General features: G+C 40.2%; 2 protein-coding genes across 3 annotated transcripts in view; one reads left to right on the top strand and one right to left on the bottom strand.

Annotated features, from left to right (window-relative positions):
- Positions 1 to 14,998, bottom strand: part of LOC143433538 (protein expanded) — a 75,850-nt gene extending 60,852 nt beyond the window's left edge. For both annotated transcript variants that reach the window (XM_076910888.1, XM_076910889.1), the window contains exon 1: positions 14,552 to 14,998. The gene's annotated coding sequence lies outside the window, so the exon portion shown is untranslated. The remainder of the gene's footprint in view (positions 1 to 14,551) is intronic.
- A 790-nt stretch (positions 14,999 to 15,788) lies between these two features.
- Positions 15,789 to 23,130, top strand: LOC143433445 (WD repeat-containing protein 26). Its single transcript, XM_076910780.1, has 11 exons — positions 15,789 to 16,240; positions 16,626 to 16,862; positions 17,483 to 17,642; positions 17,721 to 17,891; positions 18,270 to 18,443; positions 18,754 to 18,939; positions 19,017 to 19,283; positions 19,375 to 19,520; positions 19,601 to 19,809; positions 19,898 to 20,092; positions 20,209 to 23,130. Exons 1-11 carry the CDS (start codon positions 16,227 to 16,229, stop codon positions 20,262 to 20,264), a joined length of 1,815 nt encoding a protein of 604 aa, XP_076766895.1. The 5' UTR covers positions 15,789 to 16,226; the 3' UTR covers positions 20,265 to 23,130.
- Positions 23,131 to 24,376: the final 1,246 nt, after the last annotated feature.

The raw sequence follows: 24,376 nt of genomic DNA, 5'->3' as shown, positions 1-24,376 counted from the left end.
GGGACTAATGTCACAGACATCCGTCATACCGTATTCTTATCGCGTTTCTAATGGAAGCAACGTACAGCCGTACGAATCCGAGATATCGCGAGAAAAAGAAGGTGTGAAAGCCGGTTACTTCATCCATTTTCCACGGAGCATATCTATACGCCGTACACGGGCATCGGACACGTCACCAGGAATTTAGTATACCTCCGAGGTTAACCTCGAGACGCACAAATGGACTCGCGTAATCTGGCTGAGCAATGCTGGTACTCGCCGGAGCCTAATGCACTGGCAGGAACGTACGCTTCAAGCCGGGCCGGCCCATTCATCGTTAAATCCTCTCCGCGAGACGTAAAACACGCATCAGGTTCCTGTATCAAACCTGGCTGGAAGAGTGGTACCCTAAGCGATGGACGCCTGTTCGAAGCGTCGCGGAAAAACGGAATTTTATTGCGGTGATTAACTTTACGCAGCCGTGTACCAGCGCGGCGTCGCGTACCTGGCCGGAGTAATACTTCAATTAGCCGGCGTAATGCACGTCTAATCGTGAAATTAACGAACGTGGCGTAAGTGCGTCTTAATTACAGAGGATCTAGTGGCGCGAAGACGCGGCGATATTTAAAGCCCGGCTCGTACCGCCTGTTCGAGATTTACGCATCGTACGGCTAACTATGGTGTACATCCCTCGTGGGGCACCGCAAGGGAACGATAATCGTATTTCATCGCAAAGGAATCCCGACGAGACAATGATTGAAAGCGCGGCCCGTAAATGCACCAACGACCGAACGAGTTACGCTCGAATAAATGTTTTCCAACCCTCCGCCCTCGGAACGCTAGACGCGGCAGTCGCCTACAGAAATTTTCTGAATTAACTAACCGACTCTTCACGGGAAGACTGTAATCGTACATTCCTCGAAATGGTGAAACGGAGAGGATGGCAAAGTTTCCAACAGAAATGGTACATTTTCCACCAGTCGCGTACCATTAACGGCGAGCGTTAACCGGACATCACTTTTCCAAGAAACTAATTTTATCGCCGAACCGTCCCACTGAAATACACACGAAACAACTACAGGAACGTGCAATTAAACGTGACGTCAGCCGGCAGTCGAAGCGGACACAAAAACGAACGGAATCTGGCCCGTGTCCCATTAGGGAAGTTTTTCGTACGCGTTTACCAGCTTCCAGGGAAGCGTCGGGTTCGGAACGATAGAGTTTACCAAGTTCGAATTACGATCTAAAACGAATCGACGGGGGAATTTGGTGCGTACCACGGATGTGTGTCAATTGGCGTCCCGCAGGCGTCGGAGAACGGGAGAGGAGAGTCGAATTAAATCGCCCTGGCCGCATCCTGGAGTCCGAGAGATCGTAATTATACGGCGGGGCCCCGACTATTTTTGGGCCGTACGGCCGCAGGCGAGGTGTCGTTAGTTTGATAGTTCCCGGATACGGCAGCCATACGGTTAACGTATAACGACGTTCGTGCCATTCGAGTTTAATAACAGAGACGCGAGAGCACCGGACGGAAAAAATGAGCCAGACGACAGCGCGACGCCAGAGAAGAAGCCACAGGCATGCAGGTCAACGCGATCCAAGGGCCGAATTCCTCGAGCCACCGGGGTCGTGCCGCCTCACCCTCGACGAATCAACCGGGTATTACGCATACCTACGCCCCGACCAATCCTAATCCCTATTTATCTTCACGCTTTTCAATCGACCGAATTTCATGCGATACAAAGGGAACTCTGGCTACCACTTCCTTTGATCCGGAGGAAAGTCTTACCCTCTCCGTTTCAGGAATAAGCAAGCTTACGATATCATTGACCGTATACACACAGGAACGGCGCATGCTATTATTAATGCCAATGTTTACCTCCGTCAGCAAAGAAAAAACGAAAGAGAAAGGGAAGAGGGTGGGGGAGGGTGGGTGAAAGGAGAACGTCAAATTACAGAAGCTTCGTGAAATGGTTCCGCAAACAAGCGGGAAGATTCCATAAGTGGTAGCGCACGGTAAACGTCCATTACATCCCACGAGCAAGTTAATCAACAGCGTCCATCCCGAGCCTGTATAAACGAAAAAGGTGGCTATACTCCACGAGCGCGTAACGTTAAGGAACGCTAATTAGAAAGCAATAGCGCCAATAAGGTGCATAAATGATGGAACAAAAGGCGTATGGGACGCGGCACGAACCTTGCGTTAGGTCCACGCCTAGGGAGCTGGAATGCGTAAAGATAACTAAAGATCGTCACGTCGGTAAGGCGCGCACGCACACATAAACGCGTTGCATAAGTCGACGTAACGACCATGAGCCACGGCGTACAAGCGGCCTGTCGCGTAAACTACAAGGGGAGTTATGCTCGATTATGCCTCGCCGGGCGTATAAGTGGCGCGCGTGCACGTACGTTTAACCGGGGAAAGGTTGCGCGCGTGGGCGTTGCTCTCGCGTGCACGCGAATGCAAAGGGACGCGCGACCGCTCTCGCCCCGACCACGCTAAGTAGACACCCGATAAATTGACAGATAGATAGTGCAACCTATCGTGCCAGCGGACGGGCCGAGATAATCGCACCTTGAACGTTCGCCGCGCCATGGTGTTAATTAGACCATAGACGTCCGAGCCGCGGTGTAAACGCGCGCATTAATCGGTCAGCCGGAGGAAAAGAGACGTCTCCGAACGGAGTTCCATACGTGCGTTACGTAGATCCCACGTGGAATCGCGGAATTTCCAGCGTAACAGTTTCCACGCGTCACGATCCCGATATTAGCGATCTAGGCGGAGTGGGACGCGTGGATCGCCAGTTTGCAGAGATTTAATTGTCACACGTCGAAAGTGGAGACTTGGCGTCGAAACGCGTCTAACGATTTTTCCACGATGCAATCGAGCCGCGTTGCAACGTGAATTTTTCATTTTCAATGTTCCAGGAACTACACGTACAAAGGGGATCAATCGTCAGTTTCTGTGTCCCCTGTTTACCCACTTCCATCTTATCGGACGATCAATCAGAATTTCAATTAGAAGGTATAAACACGAGCGTCAAACGTTTTTCCTTAAATCGTTGGGTCTTCTTCTTTTTTCTCTTCTTTTTTCATCGTGCGACGATAGGTCAGGTTATAGCCATCGCTACGGAATCACGTTATCTCACAGGCCGTGACGGATGACACAATGGAGTACATTGACACTACGTGCCATGCTATCTGGCAGTATCTCACCTCGTGCTTGCACACACGTTAGAGGGACAAGCGTGTGCGCCCGATTCTTGTGCACGCATCGATGTACACGCACGCGGAACGGTGCGAAGGTGGAGGTACTTTCACCAGGTAGCCAAGTTCCACGATGCACGTCGATAGCCAAGAGCAGCCCACTTTGAGAGCTGCATTCCGAGTGCATACTGCACCCTGTATCCAGGTTCGGATTAATACAGCGAGAGACCCGACGTTTCCTGGACATTCGAATTTTCTTCGTAGACTCGAATCTTGTATCGAATATTTTCAATCCCGTCGCGTTACATACAGTTCTTGCCAAATACGCCAAGTATTTCAGGTTTTCTCATTCGATGGAAAATTTCTCCGTTCGTTTCTCGTGATCGACGAACCCTAAACGCAAGTGGCAATATGCATAAGACTATTTATATCACTCGACAAAGTTAAGAAGATATGCCTGTTTTCCTTTTCTTTTTTTCAGTATATTAAACGGGTACTTAATTCAATCCCACGTTCATGTCTTGGAAACTCGGTGAAAATTAGCTCCGTTACATTTCCGTTACATATGTGCCGTAATGAGAAGTAATGAGAAACGGGCGCGGCGTTTGTGAATGAGGGAAAATCGTTTGCAGAGTTTACGTTCGATTTTCTCCGCGATTGAGAAAAGTGTTCCCGCGGTGCATTGACACCATGTGTCGTATTATTATTTTAAAACGTACGTGTACGCGTATAGAGCGGCACGCTGTACTTTCACCGGCTAACCAAGTTTCTCGATACCCACGATACGTTCGGAGAGGATGCTACGAATATCACGCATGAATATTTCATGTATTTTACAGCCGGCGTAATCGAAAACCGCTTAATTCCTAGCTGAGTTTCTGCCGTTCTTCGTATCCGGTACGATTTACGGATCGTCGTACGCGATCGTTTATCGGTCATAAAATTCACGAGCATCGAGGAAATCCAATTCGATATAATGTACCAATAGGAACTCTATGACTGTACGTCAACGCGGCCACTATCCAGTCGGACGGAAATAAAAGTGAGACCAACGAACTGCAAAGAGGACGATCAACTTGGCTATTAACTATGCGAGCACCTCGGATCTTCCTGAAATCGGTAGGTTTATCTCGCGGCGCACGAGTTTTTCGCTGGATAAAACGAAAAAGGAGGAGAAAGACGTAGGTACGAGCCACGGAGGTGAGTCCAGGCTGGCGTGGACTTTCGAATGCGCAGCGTGTTACGTCTTCCCGCGAGTCCAGCAGTCGCTGTCACGCGCGCCCACGCGATCTCGTGCAAAGGACGATAATAGCGCGTTTAAGCACGTATAAATTCCGTCGTATAACTCGCGGCTCCGTAGGGCGCTCAAGTGCGCCGTTAATAACCACGCCGGGGAAAACGGCGCAACGAGCAATGAATTTTCAGAACCAGAAGGGACAGACCACGAGAGAGGCTCTCGTACCTTCCTACCCGTCCTCCTCCACCTTTCCTCTTCTTTAGCTACTACGTGGGTGGACGTCGCGGACGTGGTCGGTTCTACGCTGACTGAATTCGAAGACAGGCCCGTATCGGCCGCGAGAGAGCCTATCGGTATTGCCGGATGGTCGAATTCCGAGTAGGGGGACGAAGATATTTTTAAGAAAGCCACGGAGAAAGCAACGAGGGAACGTAACGGGCCGCCCGTACAAATTTCTTCGACGCGTTCGACGCGCGATCGCCTTGTCCTGGCTAAGGCCAAGTACAATATCGCTAATAATCCTCACCGCGTACAGAACCGCGAATGCGTGACGAAGAAGGCTATTTGGCTAGAAGATGAGATATTAGTCTATCGTTTTTCGCCCTGTTTCGAACGACAGAACCTCGTTCGTTCCGCTTACGGTATCGCCGATATTGTACGATGCCAAAATGTATCATCGATCTATGATCGATCGATGTTATAACGGAACGAAACATTTATTCGCTAAAAATAAATTGCTAGTTAAGCCACTATTGGCACTGATATTCTCTGTTACGCCAAATGGTCGCTAACTACTTGCGAGGTCGATGGATAAGTCTAACGCAACTGTATCTCATTTAACTATAGCCGGTCATTTAACTAGCTTAGACGTTAGTTAGCTAAACGCTGTTTTAGCGACTCATGAATCGTATCTGATGGAGTAACTAGATTAGCACGGATCAACTCATCTTACGGGTCTCGATGCTCTCGATATTACAGTCGTAAGCATAAAGCACGTAATCATGTTTCGAAGCCTTCTGGATCTAATATTAAAATATACTCAATGAGCACGCTGTCCGAAAATATCGACTCTCTATCTGATATTACATAACCGTCTTATTAATACTATTACCCAATCGTCTTATTAATGCCAAGCAGTAGAACCAAGACATTGACGAAGGGAGTGGATGAAAATCGATAGTCTTAGTCGACACCCATAGTATTCACGTTACTATAATTTGTGCTTTGGTAATCGCCAGGAAGATTGTAATTAAGGAACGATACCTTGGAATGAAATCGATTTGAAGCGAAATGTGCGATTTAAATAGCAATTTGGCACGCAAGCTGGTAGTTAGGAGGCATAATAGAGTGTTAAGACAGTTTGAGGATAATTTGCAATGGGCAACCATCGCACGGATCGGTTCTCCGTACGTACACGTGAAAGTTAACCGTGGCTCGTCTACTAGAACAGAGAGGGTACGGTACAAGGGGAGCAGCGGCGGTCTCGAGTCCCGGGGCAACGTGGCTCATAGGCACGGGAATGTTGACCAGCTCGCAAATCGGGTACAAGGTAAAGGATTCGTACGTGAGTGGCGTTCCAACGGCATCAGGTTTTATCGTGGATCGTACCGCGGCTTCATTATTCGTTTCTGGCACGTACGGGCATTCACACCCGTTCGAGCCACGATCGGGCCTGCCAGCGGGTTTCTTTACTCCGGCAAGAGAGCAGAACGAAGAAACAGAATCCACGACGATCCCGTGGCCCGATCGTACACGGCCCTCCCCTATCCACGCTACTCGGATGCATAACGAGTAGTTCTCGCGTTCCTTTGCCACATTTCTACCGAGAAAGACGCGCACCTCCGAGAGAAGAGATGCTTCGGATCGCGCGTCTGCGTTCGCGCACCGCTCCTCGGTTGCCCTCGATGCTTCTCAGGGGGATTTAACTAATTTTTTTTCCCTTCTTTCTTTCTTTCTGCGATCGTCGACTCGCGCACGAATCACCGCGAAATCATGGTTCGCTTCACGAGCGAACTTGATCCGAACAGCCAACATTTCTATTCTCGTTACGATGGTATCTAGAGCGTTTCTTGATTCGCGTGAATTTCGTGCCACGGAATTATTAATCGTAGCTGGCGCGAGGATAATAACCGAACGGGGTGAATCAGTAATTTAAAAGCCCGGTGCGTACCGGGAGAAAAGTTTTTAAAGCAAAGGCAAACAGGATTTATCTATACAGAAGCGATAAACCGAGATACCCGAAACAAAAGCCCACCCACATCTTCCTAACGAAATCCCTCTCCGTGTTAACAACGCTCGAACACGCATCGTACAACAACCGCATACAACGGCCGCGATAAATGCTAATTAAATATCTCCGTTATCTTAACGAGTCGTTCGGCACGAGCGCGAAATAGCAGCCAAGTACGTCGAACCGAAATAAAACCTCGAGGAACGAGATACTTCTAACAATGGGATAACGGTTTTACATAGACGGAATTTTCGTCTCGCCCATCCTACCGATAAAAGTGATTCTCTCGTGCAACCGATTGCACGCTGACAATAGCGTCGGTTGCCTATTCCACGTGTGACCCGGTCCTGCGAGCCGGTAGACAACGCGTGGAATTGTACGGAATAACCTTCGTGTGGTTTGAGGTCCGGCTGCAACGTGACCGTGAAGGTCGGAACACCGCAAGCCCTTCGCATAAATTCCTTTCTATGGCACGTTCTCTCCTAACTTTACCCGAGACAGAGAGAGAAAGAGAGAGAGAGAGAGAGAGAGGAGTCGTGCACCTCGACGGAATATCAATGATGGTACCACATAAATTGAGAGATGCCTCCGCGATGAACCCCTCAGAAATCGCCTTATCGAAGAGCCAGAAACAGGGGTGAGGGAGAGGTGCGCGTTCGTAAGTTATTCCGTTGGTACACGAGTGCGTACGTCCAATTACTTGGCGCGAACTTTCCGCGAAATGTATTCGCATCACCATTCGCGGGGCGCTATTTTTTTATTCAGGCCCGTTCCGATATTTATGCGAAATGGAAATACGCGGGACGAACAGGGAACCCTATGGCGGACGCCATGCGGGTACCGAAAAATATTGGACTTGGGTACCACCGAAGACATGTATACAACCGCAAGTATACACAGTAACGAAAATATTCAGACAGTAGTATAACTTTATATAAATCGTACCTTGCATAAATACACGGGGGGAGCAACGAGAAAAAAGAAGTATAAGTAGTACGGACGCTGTATAAGTAGTACGGACGCTCGATGTATCCTCGATGGTATAAGATAATTGTTATGGTAAAAAGTTGTTTTATAGAATCGTGAATTGTCATTTAGTGTGAAGATGTTTCGGAGTAGGGTCCAGGTATGCCAGAGGCACAAGGGCTACTCAAGAAATCTTACGCAGCAAAAAACTTTCAGAATCTCAACCTGACCCAGGCTAAGGCTCGAGAGTATATACCCAGAGATTTCCGGCCGACTCGAGGCAAGGCTGGAATACTTGAAAACCTCGGCCTGACTAGAGCCAATTACTTCTTGACCCGAGTTAAAACTCGAATACCCTGCAATTTCTCGTCTCTATCTTCGAATTCTAGTACTCGACAACTCGAAGTCGAGCTAGCATGTTTATAAATGTTATTCTTTCAATTTTTTACCCTCGCATTGCTCGAAGCTAACGAAGAATAATACCTCTAAAGCTTCGAGGGACTTATTGGAACCGAAGATCACACGCGAAAAAATAAAGATCTAACTCCCGTCCCTAGACGACGAGGAATTATGCTCGTCTAGGTTTCCACGCGAATCCGTGACGCGCGGAGGAATTCCGCGTCGGTAATATTGGCACGTAAATAAGAAGACGTTGGGAAAAGCCACGAACGTAAATTCAATCGAAGCGCTTACCTTGAGCGCCATTTAAATCAACGGAATTCCACGGCGTGCTCTCCGCGAGAGAGAAGCTGCTAACTAGCAGAGTTCCAGCAACAATCAACGCTACCCGGGAATGGTACGAGGAGAGAAAAAGCTACAGGAGATGCTTCGTAACTTGGCAATAAATTATAAATTGTGATCAGGCAGGCGGTGCTCATTGATGCATTATGGATCGTCCACCGGGATTATGCAGGTCGAACACGGCCATCTGTAAATCCCACCCCGTACGTGGAACGTACTACGTGTAATGCTGTTTTACATTTCATCGTGAACTCGAACGATCGAATTGTTGATCGTTACGAATACAGATGGTATTACAAGCATAATGCAGATAAAAATTGTATACGTAACGATGCTTTCGATACTTCTGATATCTCTCGCAGAGGAATTTATTACAGTAATGGTCCTCGGGATATCGGATTATTAACGATTACGAAGCGATAGAAAAAGGCAAAGTACAATCGAAAAATTATGTAGTGTATGATACGCAATTTTTTTGTTTAGTGTCTACACGATATTTGGAAAGGTATTTTATGGAATGCTCGAACGATCCAATCATTAGTCATTGCGAAGCAATAAAGGCAAAGTAAGAATAAAGAGAGGAAGACACGCGATATTTGCTTTACTATATTTTAACATATACCTGCACGCACGATCGTAGGAGAATTTAGTAACGTCATTATAAGTCAAACAGTGGAGGATGAACGATGACAATCGGCGCAACTTTTTTGTAGACGAAGATTATGTACATTTCCAAACTTGTAAATTAACCCTTCGTGGCTCGCTATCAGATAATGTTCCGTTTGTTTACTTTCTTTTTCGAGCCTGATTTCATAGTTTACAAAATGTGCCTATACTTAACAGAATTCGAGGAGCAAAAAGAATTCACGTGATTATTTACACACATCCAGGCTTCATTCTTTGATGCTCCTTCGAGAGCGGTTTTTAAGTAAAAAATATTGAACTTTGTTCGGTTTCACAGAATTTTATAATCAATTGCTACTTCAATCGGTACTAAATGATAACGAAGTGCAAGAGGCCCCTATATAATGTAGGTCATACCTTTTTGTAGGTCAGACTTTTTCTATGCAAACTTTTTGGCCATTTCATCGATCCACTAAGTCTTCAAATTATCGCTCATACACATCTGTCCGATATCTCGATGGACAATCGAGCCCTACTATACTTTCGACAGCACCCTATGTGTAATATCGCATACATGATCGCGTTTCCCATGTAGCCAGCCAGAGAAAGAACGAGATAGGGTACTTAGTACATATGTACGAACGAAGGAACGATCGTACAGGTTTTCGAGCGAACGATTCGAAACGGTGCATGCCCCGCTGCGGCGTCAGATGCGAAACGATTCACGTTCTCCGGCTCTTTCTCATTGCTCGTGTGTTACGAGCACACCCGTAAGTGAGTATGACTCATCGGATCGAGATATAATTATGATAATCGCAGACACCCCAGTGTATACGCGGCCATCGCGAATTTCTTCGAGAGAGGAGGTTATACGGGCAAAAGGAGGTTGGCCAGACCGAGATCCCGGTCGGGCCAATATTCTCCTCGGTGATTACGTTTCCATCGAGCCCTACCCCACCCCGTCACCCTGGAACTACCGCGGTTACGAGAGTACGAAAGCATGCGTTAAGCCCGGAATACATCAGCTGTCCCGTGCCGAAAACTCGCAAGAGCCGTTAACACGGTATATACCGAAATGCATGCTGTTCGCCGCGACTACTGCGCGGATGATACTTCAAAACGCGATTTTACCCCTTTGACACTGATTACTGGTATCTGTTATCAGATAGTTAAGCATCCTATCGAGCAACGGTAGTTCGCCAATTTCTTCTTACCCCGTTTTGTTTCGCTGAATCTTCTTCTATCGACGTGCACGCATTCGTCTCGCGTTCGAATCGCGTGATCTAGCTGTAACGTGGATAAAAATTTGATATTTACGTTGCTCGGACTTGGGCGTAATTCGACTTTCGTTTCGCGTGGTGACCCGCGAACCAGCGTTACCGGTTGTTACGTTCGGTCGAACAAATCCGACCGGTGCCCCGCGTGTTCGAGGATCGATTATAAGCGTGAAATAAGAGAGAAGAAAGAAGCACGATAGGAGGAGGCGACGCGCAAGGTGGTTAGACGGAGAGAGGAACGACGAAGAAAGGGAAAGGACGGAAAAGAAGAGGAAGGAAAGGGGAGGGATGAAGAAAAAGCGAACTTCTCTCGTTGGTTCCAGACTTTATATAGAATCTGGACTGTGTGCAGCTACCGGCCACCGTCTGTCGTCCGACTATAGATACTAATCTTCAGCGTTGAAGAGATAAAGGGCGAAGAAGAAGATGGCGCTTTGTCTTAGCCGCCCCTCGGCATTCCTTCGTTCGAGGCAACCTCACCTCAAGAATTATAATCACCCACCGGTATCCTCCGAATATTTAGACCTTCGTAGACAATTTTTACAGCTGGGGAGGAGGCGCGTTCCCGTGAGAGAAGAGAGAGGCCGCAAGAAAGAATGGAGCAGAATCGGGCCTGGACGAAGAGGAAAGAGAGAGAAGGGGAGAGAAGGGAACCAGAAGCACCTGCGCGTTCCGCCTTCGACCACATTCTTTGTGATTTCCTCGAGAGAAATAGCTCGGAATTCTTGGCCGCTTTCGGTGCGTGTATTCGACCTGTATCCATGCCATTCTAATAACCGTGAAAAGCCGAAAGACCGACGAAAAATAGGAATCGTTCGGTTTTCCCGTCGAAGGCTTGGCTCGAGCGATCGTACCACCAGCCGCCGAAGAAATTTACGATCTCGATGGACGCGCGCTAATTTCTTCTCAGGGTGCAGAATTTCTCTCGTTCTCGGTGCTCGTGGCATCGAACGGAATTAGAAGAAGTGAAAATATGACGGTGGAATATCATCACGGTCGCGAGTAATCTGCTATACACCCCGATTCCACGAAACGTCGTCGGATTGGAACTTTAAGTGGATCCTAGAGAAATGATGGATTCCAGGCAGGGCTCGTAAAATTAAGATGAGACTTCCACAAAGCCGTCACTTTGGACAGAATCGTTATTACGCCGGCAAGAACGAAGACGAAAGAAAAGACGAACGTTCAGGCAGTTTTTTCATTGCGTCTCGAGTACTGCCATCCAATTGTTGATTCATCCATCTTGAATATTTGCCATCAATTACTACGTCTGACGAATTCAGCCAGTTTCACCGTTTTTTATATTAATCATCCTGCCGGTTATCATTCTGGACACGTGTCGAGAATATCGAGTTAGAATTTACACTGTCAGGCTACCCAGCTCCAAATGAAATTAAAAAAATCGTAACTTGTTCCGTACTTTCGAACGACATTCTACACAAGTGCGTGTATGTACTATAAGCAAGATGAACATCTCATTGATATCTTTCCTCCTTCTCTTGACCTGGCTTCGAAAGATCAGCTAAAAGAAGATACCAGCGATCACGTACAAAGACCTATCGTGACATCATCGCGATATTATTCATTATGGTTCTCGTATCGTATAGTTAATCTCGTACACTGTGGCATGCATAAACCGTACGTGACACAGGTAGCAGATCTTTCGTGGACCAAATTCTCTTTCCTTCTGCATCAGGAATGTTTCGCGCGGATTCCTACACCTCTACGCTTCTATTGTGATCTGAGTGAAAACTTCTGAACGCTAACTACCACTCATAAGTTACCAACGAAATTCTAATGATAATAGAAAGCGTAAATAGGAATGAGGGAGAGTTCGAACCTACTCCAACTGTTCGAAGGACCCAAATATTAAATGCACGCGTAACAACGTAAACCAAAAACTGTTTGAGTCACTAGCGGTATTTAAACGGATCAAATTTTTTTGAGATAACATAGGCGCGTGTATTAAATGAAACGAATTTTGCCAGGCTCGAATTTCGAGCGAAAGGTGTTTGAACGACCTCTCGAATGTCGACTGAAGAGAGGCCTGAATATTATTTACCCTGGCGTAAAACGGCCTCCAACGTAGCCTCGAAAAGTATTTTGCACAGGCGATATTTACGCAGAACAAACACACAAAAGGCACAAGGTAACTAGTGGGTGAAGAGGGTGTGAGAGATATGAACCTAACGCTGTCGCGTTACGACACGGTTAGTAATAACTTGCCACGTATGTGTGTATGTATAACGTGAATACTCGACCTACACGCATACCGTGGACAAATGCAAAATCTGGTACAACGATATCAGTTTTAAAACTGAACCGCTCGATATCCTTTTTGGAAGCATTTCGAAGTAGTTAAGCGAATGTTTCATTACACGCTTAAACTACTTTCGAGTATACGTATAATGCGTGGCAATAGTCACGGCTACCGTTTCCTACGTATTAACATTCAACACGGCAAGTCAAAGTTGAAGAGAGCTCCGCGTTGGGGAACCGTTCTGTGCCTACAATCAGGCATTTCTGTACTATTACGGTTGTGCGCGGTTAAGTCCGGAGTTTCAACGCGTCGAAAGGATGAACGCTCTCGCCACATACACAAACAGCACAGGAAACATAAAAAGTCGTAATTTCGGAACTTCTGTCTGAAAAAGATGTCAATTAATGCGAGAATAAACTCATTGATACATCCGCGAAAGGAACGACATAAAAGAACCCTGACATTAGAATGAAACCTTTAACTCGAACGCACCCTTATCCGATATAATTTATCGCCTAATGACCTCAATGGGTATTATAAACATATTTCGTCAATAGGTGCTATATATATTATATCAAATTACTGAATTAGAATAGAAATATACGATCGTTAATCACTGTTAATTTAAAAAGAAAAGAGCGGTTTACTTTCGAGTGTAGTAAATGCATGATGTTGCGACTACAATATCGCAGTTTGAAAAATTTGCTCGCGTCCATTGGAAATTATTAGCGGAAAGTAGGTACGCCGCTTACCTAATCACGAAACCGATGTTCCGTTCAAATGCGGTTCACGTTCGACACCGAGATTACTTTTTTTTTTAGATATAAACCAGAAGAAATTAACCTCAACAAGACTGAATACACGCGGTCGAATGCGCGGGTGCCGCGAGTCAGAATGTGCGCATGCGCATCCACAGTGGAATGTGCCCTCTCCCCATGGACAACCTATAGCCGTCCCGTAACTAGCGATGAATTCGGAACGTTCTCAAGCATTTTAAATGTTATCCAGAATAGAAAAACTTAGAAACTTTCTAAAACTTACTAAATCGAACAAAGTATTATATTATACTTTCTTTTTGTATAAAATATTCCAAAGACAAACGTTATTCATAAGCATTTTAAAGGCATCTTAAAAGTATCAAGGAATGCAACGCTTCCCCCCTTTCGTAATTACAATAATTGCTAGGTATTACAGATTTATCGAGGAAAGTAAAAATTTTCTACGTAGGTCAAGGTTCTAGCACATTTGAATCGGGGCAGTGTCCGAAACTATTAGAGCCCCTTGGATCGTTAATTGTTTGTAAGCTTGTATCAGAAAGAATTGGATGACCATCACTACGCGCGGCGGTACCTTCCCCTCTCTTTTCGCAGCCTCATCGCGTAGCTGGCTCTCGCAACCCTTCTTCGTCGCACTATAATTGTGCGCCTCATTCCACTCAACGACGTGCCATCGCACAGTGATCGACGAAATGTACTATACTTATTTGAAAATTTCCGCCATAAGAAAATTAAATTATGTCGCGCATACCTCAAAATAGTCACCTTCAAAATGAACACCATTCGTTTTAAGGTTAATGCATCGATTCTTAAAAAATTGATGGGATAAACGAACTTGGAAATGGTTGGTTCATCGAGCAAAGTTGTCGTATTAGTTTCCTATTATGCATGAAAAGAAACATGCTTGAAGTTGCATAAATACATGTAAAAATAAAATCTTTTATGCAACACACTAGTAATATTAATACGATGGACTTAGAAATTATATTACCATAAGATATAACACGTTTCACTAAATTATTTCCATGAGATACAACACGTTTTAAAGGTACTCCACTTGTATTGCCCGCGCTTTGAAAATTGAAATGAAAAATGGCGTCTCGCTATTTAAATATGTTGTCAATTAAGATAAAGATACCAGAGGCAGCCACTCATTCAGACATTCAAATGGTTCTACCCCAATAGTTTCAGAATAATAGAAAACAATAAAATACATTTATATCGTACGAATAGGAAATATGAAAGAATTATTACCTCTTCTTTACGTTCCCAGTGATTTATCTGAGCAGAAAGAACATCCCGGCGATGCACGTAATCCGGTTAATCCAACGTAACACAAAGAAGCCTGCTTTGGACGCGCAACAGGTGGTCGTAACGAATACACACTTTTGCGTAAGAATATTATAAAAATGCACAACACAACACAAATCGCACGTTTGCCGCCGTTTCGCACGAGACTCCGATCTCACGTGAACTTTTTGAACGCGAATCAATGAATTCCTTTCTCTCTCACACGTTATCTCGAATCGCGGGAAAACCGTTCAAACCATACCACGAACGACATTCTTACCCGTATTAAATTCATCAACTTTCCTGATAATTCTGATAGGTGCGAGTTTCTTGTAGAAATTTAGGGTACAGTTCTGTAAAGCGAAACGTGCAAGGTCCGAGAAAACACCAACACAACATACTGCACCGGCGGCCGGCGACTGACTGACTACTTAGTGGCACACGCCGACTTCCCATAGTCGACGGACTAACCTAACAGTGGAATCAACTTGCACCCCAACTCCACACTTACCGCGAATTATTGAAATTCACCGATAGCATAATATATAAGAATCGTGCCGATTTAATTTCAAAGATTTTTCAAAGCGTACAATGCAAAAGTTTGTTTCATATGAAGTGAGCGATTTTAAATCGTTCAAATTTTTGTCTTACAAATTTTTTTTTATAATACTTAAAGATTTAGAAGAGGAATACATTGTTTTTACTTTTTATCGTATCGGTGAGGCTGTTGAAATTTATTTGTTTAATAAATTTCTTGTCCAATATTGTAAATATGTAATTATTCGCTACATATTTTTTATACCAATACGTAGTAGATTTTGTTCACATAATTGTTCATTTTAAACCACAAAACACACTTATAACAGCATTGCTATAAAATACGTCCATTCTAGTTTATGCATTCGAATATAGCAACGAAAATATTTGCGTTGTACACTTACATTAAAATAGTGTAAGGCAATGTATAAAGTAATTATAGAAGCAGAACTTAATGATCACATTGTTCATCTCTCCGTGCTCGCAAAGAACTAACCGAAAATTGGGGATTATTTAGAAATCAGTTCTCGAGGAGCGATCAAATGACCCGCTGGAGAGTATTCCAGCAGACAAATGATACCATCTAACGGTGAAGAGTACAAACAAACATTTTACAAGTCAGGAAGACAACGTTTCTGAGCGGACATAGCGGGCGCCATAGTCAGCGGAACTATCTGCAAAGATCACAGTGTGACGTAAACGACGATCTAAACAAGTATCAGCTGTGTAGCAGTCATTGTTCGTATCCGTTTTGGCAGGCGTACAAGAATTCTGTTTTTCTTCGTTTTCTGATCGGTCGGGCGGCAGGTCCGACGGGATAAACGGCAATACGTATTAGTCAGAAAGACAAGTGGAAAAAAAAAGGGGGGAGGCTACGAGTTTTTCGTGCAACGCAACCGTGGCTGCGTGCGTGCTCCAGCCCCAGCCCCACCAACGATCTTAGGGACAATAATCGTGTGAAAAACGGGGCGGTACGCGCATAAGCCTGGCCTCGAGCAGCGAGTCAGACGACGGTGGACTCGCTCCGCCACCGTGCAAAAGGTCTCGTAGTTCCCTCCCGGCTACCCTACGACCAGCGGACGAGCACCACACCGATCCTGAGATGGAAAACTATCGGTAACACAATCAGGGCCCTAGATCATCGCGAGCGCGTAGTCAACAAACGAAGGGGCTTACCCCCTTCGTAATGACGCTCTCACGTGTATCTTCTTCCTTGCAGAATCTCAAGACGTATCGACGTCGGATTCCTTTCATATGTGCTGTCTATCAAGCGGTTTTCTTATTTCTTGAAATCCTTCCATCAAATAGTCATAGATCTTTTATATACAGACATAGAATTTTAAGGTTTTTGCCGTATAAAAAAAGAATTAAAAAAAAAACAAAAAATTAGAGAGAGAAGAGATATTTAAATTCAAGATAGAATGTACCGATTAGTACACACGCGTGTTAATATTCCGGACTACTATTGCCATCACGGGTAACATTTCCGTGTGCACGACAGCATAATGCAACAGCAGACTTCAAATGGTGGCATTTCCTCCGGGCTACAGCAGAATGGTTCTGCGGCTGACTCCGGCGGACCTCATTCTAATGGCAACGTGTTACTGGAATCGGATAATGACATCAATGGTGTAAATGGGGAAACAAATCAAAATTTGGGACCGCCAAAAATAATGGACAAAACCAATCAAGATATTGTCAGACTTATCGGACAACATTTGAAGACAGTTGGTCTTAAGTATGTATCTATTAATTTATCTTTTATATATCTATAAATTATAAAAATATAAGATGCGGGACAAAGAGATAAATAATAGATAATGCGATTAATGTGTATTGCAATTTAGATTTATAAAACACACTGTACGGTTTATATGTTGTAGTTTAACCTTAATGATTTTCTTCTTTCGCAATACTAGTTCTCGAAGGTTTTCTTTGTTTCTTGATTTTTCTTTGTATGTACGCATTTATCAGAAGTATTGTATCACAACCTATCTGGACTGCACACCCTGTGGTGGGAGAACGCTAATTATAGAACCTTGAAATATACTCAGCAGTATCTGCAAGTTATATTTGCTTTATAATGATGTAGGCAATGAAAAAAAAGCATATACATCATGTCTGCATAATTTGTATTTATCTGCAATAGAATATTATTATTGCTCGTATTATCGCAATCGTTGTTATTATTATTTTTATTGTAATTAATTTAAATTCTAATAATATAAACAACTAAAACAATTAAGTTATTTGTAGACAAAATTATATATTTAAGGCGAAGTAAAAGTATACCTCAAACTAAGTTAAACAATTACTTTTCCCTAGATTGAACAAACACTATTAAATACCTTTTTTCAGTCGTACAGCAGATCTTCTCATGCAAGAGTCCGGTTGTCGTCTAGACCATCCATCCGCTGCAAAATTTAGGCAACATGTTATGGATGGAGATTGGACAAAAGCAGAACATGACCTTAGTGAACTTAAAACATTTTTAAATGGAGCAAATCAAAGTCTAGTTGTAATTATGTTCAGATTTGCAAGCTTTCAGATAACAATCAACATATATCGCAATGACATTAATACATGTTTTTTGTAGGAGATGAAATTCTTATTACTGGAACAAAAATACTTAGAATACTTAGAAGAAGGTTTAGTATTGGAAGCATTACATGTTTTACGCAATGAACTCACACCTTTAGGGCATAACACAGGTCGTGTTCATCAGTTATCTGCATTTATGATGTGCAGTGGACGCGATGAATTACAGGTATAGTATATATTTCATTAGTTATATTCTATTCCAAAAAATGTATATATATTGTTAATATGAATGCAAAAATTCTATTAATTACTATGTTACAGACGATTGATCTTATTCTTGTCAATTAATTTTGATTCACAGAAATTTAGAACAAAGTTAGGCACATTCTACTTTAGTAATTAATAAATAAATATTAACTATTATTTAAAATTAAATAGAATTTTTGCACTGAGCTAATAAAATATGTATATTACATGTTTTATTGTAATACTGTGTATATACTAATGAATTTTCAAAGATTGAATTTTGTATGGATATAGAAATATTCTGAAACTAACCTGTTACTGAAAATTTGATCACTAGCAAATAGACACTTGTTAACAGACACGTGCAGGCTGGGATGGCAAAGGTGCAGTCTCGAGAGCTGCTCTAATGGATAGGCTACAGAAATATCTGCCACCCTCCATTATGTTACCACCACGACGCCTTCACTCTCTCTTGTGCCAAGCTGTGGAAATGCAAAATCAACAGTGTACATACCATGTAACACATACTCAGGTATTATTAATATTATACAATATTATATGATAAAGCTATTAGAATTTCTTTTACATAATTTTACATAACATCAAATCATTTATTTGATTAATTTATTACCTTAAAATATATACAAATGACTTATAAGTAGGTATGTTTTAATATTAATAAAAACGGGAATTTTTACTAATGTTTTCAATAAAAGTAAATTTACACATTTATGGTCAAGACACACCGGAAACAATATTAATTGATGAAATACAATGTTTTCATATCTATGTAATTTATTTTACTGTCGATATAATTATGATCAATTTTTGTTGTACATTAGACAAGTTTAGAAAACGTGTCGCTGCTTGTGGACCACAGCTGTAGCAAAGAACAATTCCCATGCCATACTATACAGGTGCTCAATAATCATTGTGATGAAGTTTGGTATTGTAAATTCTCTCCTGATGGTCGTAAACTAGCTACAGGTTCTAAGGATATGACTGTAATTATTTGGGATGTCGATCCAGTGAGTACATTATTATGTAGATCATATATATTTAAATAATAAATTTATTCCTTAAATGTTACTTTTATGATAAATAGGAGACGTTAAGAGTAACCCATAGGAAAACATTAGAAGGTCATACTTATGGAGTGGCCCTAATTGCTTGGAGTCCTGATAGCAGTCTTCTAATTGCTTGTGGACCTGAAGATTGTCCAGAGCTTTGGCTTTGGAGCATCGACCCACCTGATTATGAACTACGTGCAACAGTAACCCAAAGTACCGACGACTCACTTACGGCTTGTGCTTGGTATCCTGACTCACGTAAATTTGTTGCGGGAGGACTTCGTGGACAATTCTATCAATTTGTAACATCAATAGAATTTGCAATATAATGCATTTTATGCATGCAACGGAAAACACGGATATGTTAAATATTGAAATTAATTGTAATTTTAGGATATAGAAGGTAATGTTACGGAATCTTGGGAAGGAGTTAGGGTAAAATGTTTGTGGTGCAAAAATGACGGGAAAACGGTTTTGGCTGCTGATTCACATCATCGAATTCGAGGATATAATTTCGACGAATTATGTGACTTCACAATGTAAAATTACTTTTGTCCTAAATAATGTAATACGCGAACTTTGTATTGACTACCACGTTTAACACTTTTGAATATTATAGATTACAAGAAGATCATCCTTTGATGTCCTTTAGTGTAAATAAAGCTGATCGACTCGCGCTTTTGAATGTGGCTAATCAGGGTGTACATCTTTGGGATTTACAAGACAGATGTTTAGTAAGACGTTTTCAAGGTGTTACTCAGGGACATTTCACAATTCATAGCTGTTTCGGTGGCGTGAATCAAGATTTCATTGCATCTGGCAGTGAAGGTAATTTCATGTGACACAAATATTGTATTTATATTTTATCATATCAAAAGGAAAAATAATATATGATTTTACAATTACGTTCTTATAGATACTAAAGTATATGTATGGCATATCAAGAGAGAATTACCCATAGCAATTCTAACAGGACATAGCAGAACAGTAAATTGTGTATCGTGGAATCCTGTATATCATCAAATGATGGCTTCTGTGTCAGATGATTGTACAGTGAGAATATGGGGACCTAGGTCATCTTCTCCAGAAAAAGTTGATAGTGACAAGACTGGTAAGTGAAACAAGCTTAATATTGGAGTTCCAGCTATTGGTGAATGTTTTCGTCTGGAATGAATGTATATAAATGTGCTTATATGAGTTGTGCTATGTTTAAATTTTAAATTTTAGTACCATTAGAAAGCAACTCTTCAAATGGCAGTGGATGGCACGAAATGGTATCGTAGCGAACTACAGTATATCAGTGTTCCCATGACCTCATGGTGTTCAAAAGACTGTCATATTGATCGTTATACTGACTCTTTCCTGCCCACAGCAGCTATCTCTTTATGCCTCATTACTGTAAGTCTGGATAAGTGACTACTATTGAGAGTAAATGAGAGATGTGTTAGCATCAACTGCTAATCGGTTGAACAACTAATGATTGGGTGTTATTTGAAAACCCATTTCTTCCTGATTAACAGATTTTATATGAGATCTTATGGTTCATTTGCCTGTCAAAATTCAATTTAAACAATTCCGATCACCGATATGAACGATGTAAACTCTTGAAAACGAAGAACAGCATAATATGTTGGCTAATATAAGTTGTGATAAAATAAATAAAAACTCAACTAATTCCGTCGTAGCATCGATGTAAAGAAATAAAAAATTAATGTGCATTAAAAAGCATTGAACAAAGCAACAAACATGCGAGAAGTAAAATTTTGTGGTTTCGTGAGATCATTATAAGAAAAATCTTGTTTTGACAGAAACTATGTCAAATTTAACCTTTTTAAAAATAAAATGCTGTAAATAACAATTTCATGCTTAATGGATTTCTAATTAATTTTTTAAAATCGTTGATGAGAGTGGTACTATTCTCATTTTTCACTATACATGTAACTGCCATCTTACATTGATATTGTATGTTTCAAATTGTATGCAGATGTCGTAAATCATGATTAAAAGAAAAAAAAAGATGTAGAAGTAATACAAATACTATACGAGATGAGAAATTTTATTTCAGTAAATAATTTGCAATGATGAATAAGTGGGATAAATTATGAACTTTATAAACGTTTGGAATCTGTTAATGAGACGTACAGTTTGATTCAAGGTTAATCAAAAATCCGAGAAATTTTACGATTTTACTATAAAAGAAAATAAAATCTGAATTTAAAAGTTGAGCATGAATCCTGACGTTAGTACCTTCATTCGGGTACACTGTGATTTCATATTATTAAAATGTATGTACTTGGTGTCAAAAATTCACGAAAATTATATTTGCCTTAATATCACTACGCTCATAAAAATTTTAAGATAGTATCAATAGAGTGTACAGATTTTGATTATTTATTTTAAAACATCAATTGCTTTATATAAATTAAATCTCTTTATACGTCGCATTTCATTTACTACAAGTATTTTCAATTTTATTAATACAAAGTAATGAAAATCGTCATTCGTAAGTCTAATAATATTTTTAATTTTTGTTTATGCTGTACCTGTTGTATCTGTATGTGATGTTATTTTTGATTTCATACATAACGGATCGTAGAATCTGTTGTACTCCAATTTTTAAAATGACTTATTAACTATTAATTAGAGAAGAACACGATAAAAAATGTAAATTACAAACAACATAATTATAAATAAGAATACAAGGATATGAAGTATATTCGTTTTTCTTCTGTTAAATTTGATGATACAATTAAAACCAAACTGGAGGTCTCACAATATCAGAAGTTGTAGAGTATGTGTGTATAAATACTTTCAAGACAGATAATATTATAAACACATTTACATAACGAAAAAAGTTTACACAAAAAAATGTCTGTAGTTTATGCCCCTAAAATTATAGTGAGATAATATAATATCAATCACTATTATCATTTGCATTTACCTGTGGTGCCTTAGCACTTTATAATCTAATTGAAAATTTCCAGGATTTTTTCATAATTTTTACCAATATGTAATCGTTTGATATAATTTGCAATACAAAAAAAAACGTTAAGTAATTAATTCTATTTAAAAATGAGTTGTAAATAACGTTCAAATTTGACATACTTTTCATATCTTTTCCTTTTTTAGTCAATTTGTAATACGGATGAAGTAATACTAATTATTTCCTTGTGTAATTGAATAGTTTTACATTTGTTTGTGTAAGGAATACATTTACGTTGCTTTTCTAAGCAATAAGAGAAATTTTTGGTAGTCTTCTTTTCTATAAAATTAGTGTGATGCAATAACTTGATATACAAAATATAGAGATTTGCATAAAAGAAAGGAAGAATGATTTAAATTATTTTATGTAAATAAGGGGCGAAATATATTTCGTATAAGCTTACAAATTAAAGAAAAATGAGTGTTTTAATTTAATTTATAGTAGGAAGTATGAAATGGATAATTCAAATAAAAAACTACTTTTTGAGCAGTATTATCTTACGTTCAATTATATTAAATAACTCGACTAGTTTTGGACCAGATATGTATCAAGATATTAAAACGAAATTCAATGAACCATAATACTTAAGCATAAAATAATATCTTCGCATAACGATTTACGTTTTCACAGTGCAATCGAAGTTGTATATTAGAACAGCAAATGTATAATTAGATTATAATACGATTCATCTTATCAAGGAAGTAAAAACTTGTTGGAGAACCTTTATGTACATTACTATTACTATTCTGTATCTCTTAAAGTTCTAGAGTTTAGTTTATTATTTCGTATGTACATAAATTGGTAAATATATTTGATTTTACGCAAAGAACTGCCGTTCGCTATAATAGCAGTGTGTGTTTGTTCTCGAAATATCTAGTATAGATACGTTTATAATTAAAAAACAAAAAGTGCGTAATAATAGGTACTAATTGTATGATTTGAGACCAATAATGAGTGAGTTAATTGCTTGTGTTATACATATAATTTACCCAAAATATTTTGAATAAACTATAAAGAGCCAGATATAGATGTGTGAATAAGTATTTGTTTATGCATAGTATGTATAATAATGGATATTTTCCTATTTTTCGAATAACGGACATTTCTTATTTTTAGAAATGAACATGTACTTCATAATCTTTTAAAATATAATCTACATCATGTAACATGTTGTGTTTAGTAAAGTATTACTTTATTATTATAGATTAAAAAGATTTTGTAATAAAGTTAATAATAGATTGATATCATAATTTTTCACGCGTTAATAATATATTTAAAAGAAGTAAACAAAATTTTTATACAGAATTTGTGCTTAACTTTAAATACTTGATACGTAAAGAATGATTAAATAAAGAGAACAACTACATCATTTCTTATATAAATCATAAGAACAAATTATCTTAACAATTATTTTTTTATTGCTGTATGTACATATACATATATAACAAATACTACTTGCAGATGCACTCTTGATGATTTCTTAAAAACACATTCTCCGCTTGCATATTTTATCTGTGCTTATGTACGAAAAAAATGTATAATAAATATTCTTCTACAATCTTTAAATTATATAGGCTGTTTCCATAGGTACAATGCTCTGCATTTTTTTAACTTAATCGTGTACATTATTAAATTAATATCGCTACATGAAATATATATATATAGAGAGAGAGATTGAATGTTATGTTATGGAAAAAATTTATAATATATTATTCTGCATTAATGTTTCAATATTTATTTTTTTTATACTTCCACAATATATAAAAATATATAACAATATGTATTAGACATGTAGCAAAATTTAAAGCATTATAATATATGTATAGGTATATATATATATATAGAGATACTCTTGCTAGTATACAGACACCAATATAATTTTTATTTCTAAGCTTTATATTTTATTAAATAACTATTATGTGTGTGTGTGTGCAAGGGTAGAAATAAAAATATATCAAACCAAACTATTTTTATATCGTTATAAAAATATAGAGTATACTACAGAGAGTATAAATAGGATACAGTCTTACACCTATCTAAATGTAAAAAACATATCCATCATTTTCGTACGCTTAATATGGAAATAGTTACTAACGTTTATTTTTCAGTAATAACTTTTTAGTGAACTTAACGCAACATTTAATTTTTGCCTCGATTTATATCGATAGAATATATCGAATAAAGTGTTCTCCGTTGAGTGTTATGTAAGCACGCGAGCTAAGCACGCGTAGAATTCCTATACTCGACACTATCGAATTTTATCTCGATATCTCGAGACGTACACCATTCTTTACCGTATTGATAATTTCCATTTTAGGAAATCGTATTATAAGCTAGTATGCTTGAAAAATCGCCGAAAGTGTCACGAACACCGCTTAAAATCTTTGTGTGGACTGAATGTGCATGTGTTGT

Source organism: Xylocopa sonorina, chromosome 3 (assembly GCF_050948175.1).
Source record: "Xylocopa sonorina isolate GNS202 chromosome 3, iyXylSono1_principal, whole genome shotgun sequence".
Classification (NCBI taxonomy): domain Eukaryota; kingdom Metazoa; phylum Arthropoda; class Insecta; order Hymenoptera; family Apidae; genus Xylocopa; species Xylocopa sonorina.
This window is presented reverse-complemented; position numbering and strand designations above follow the sequence as displayed.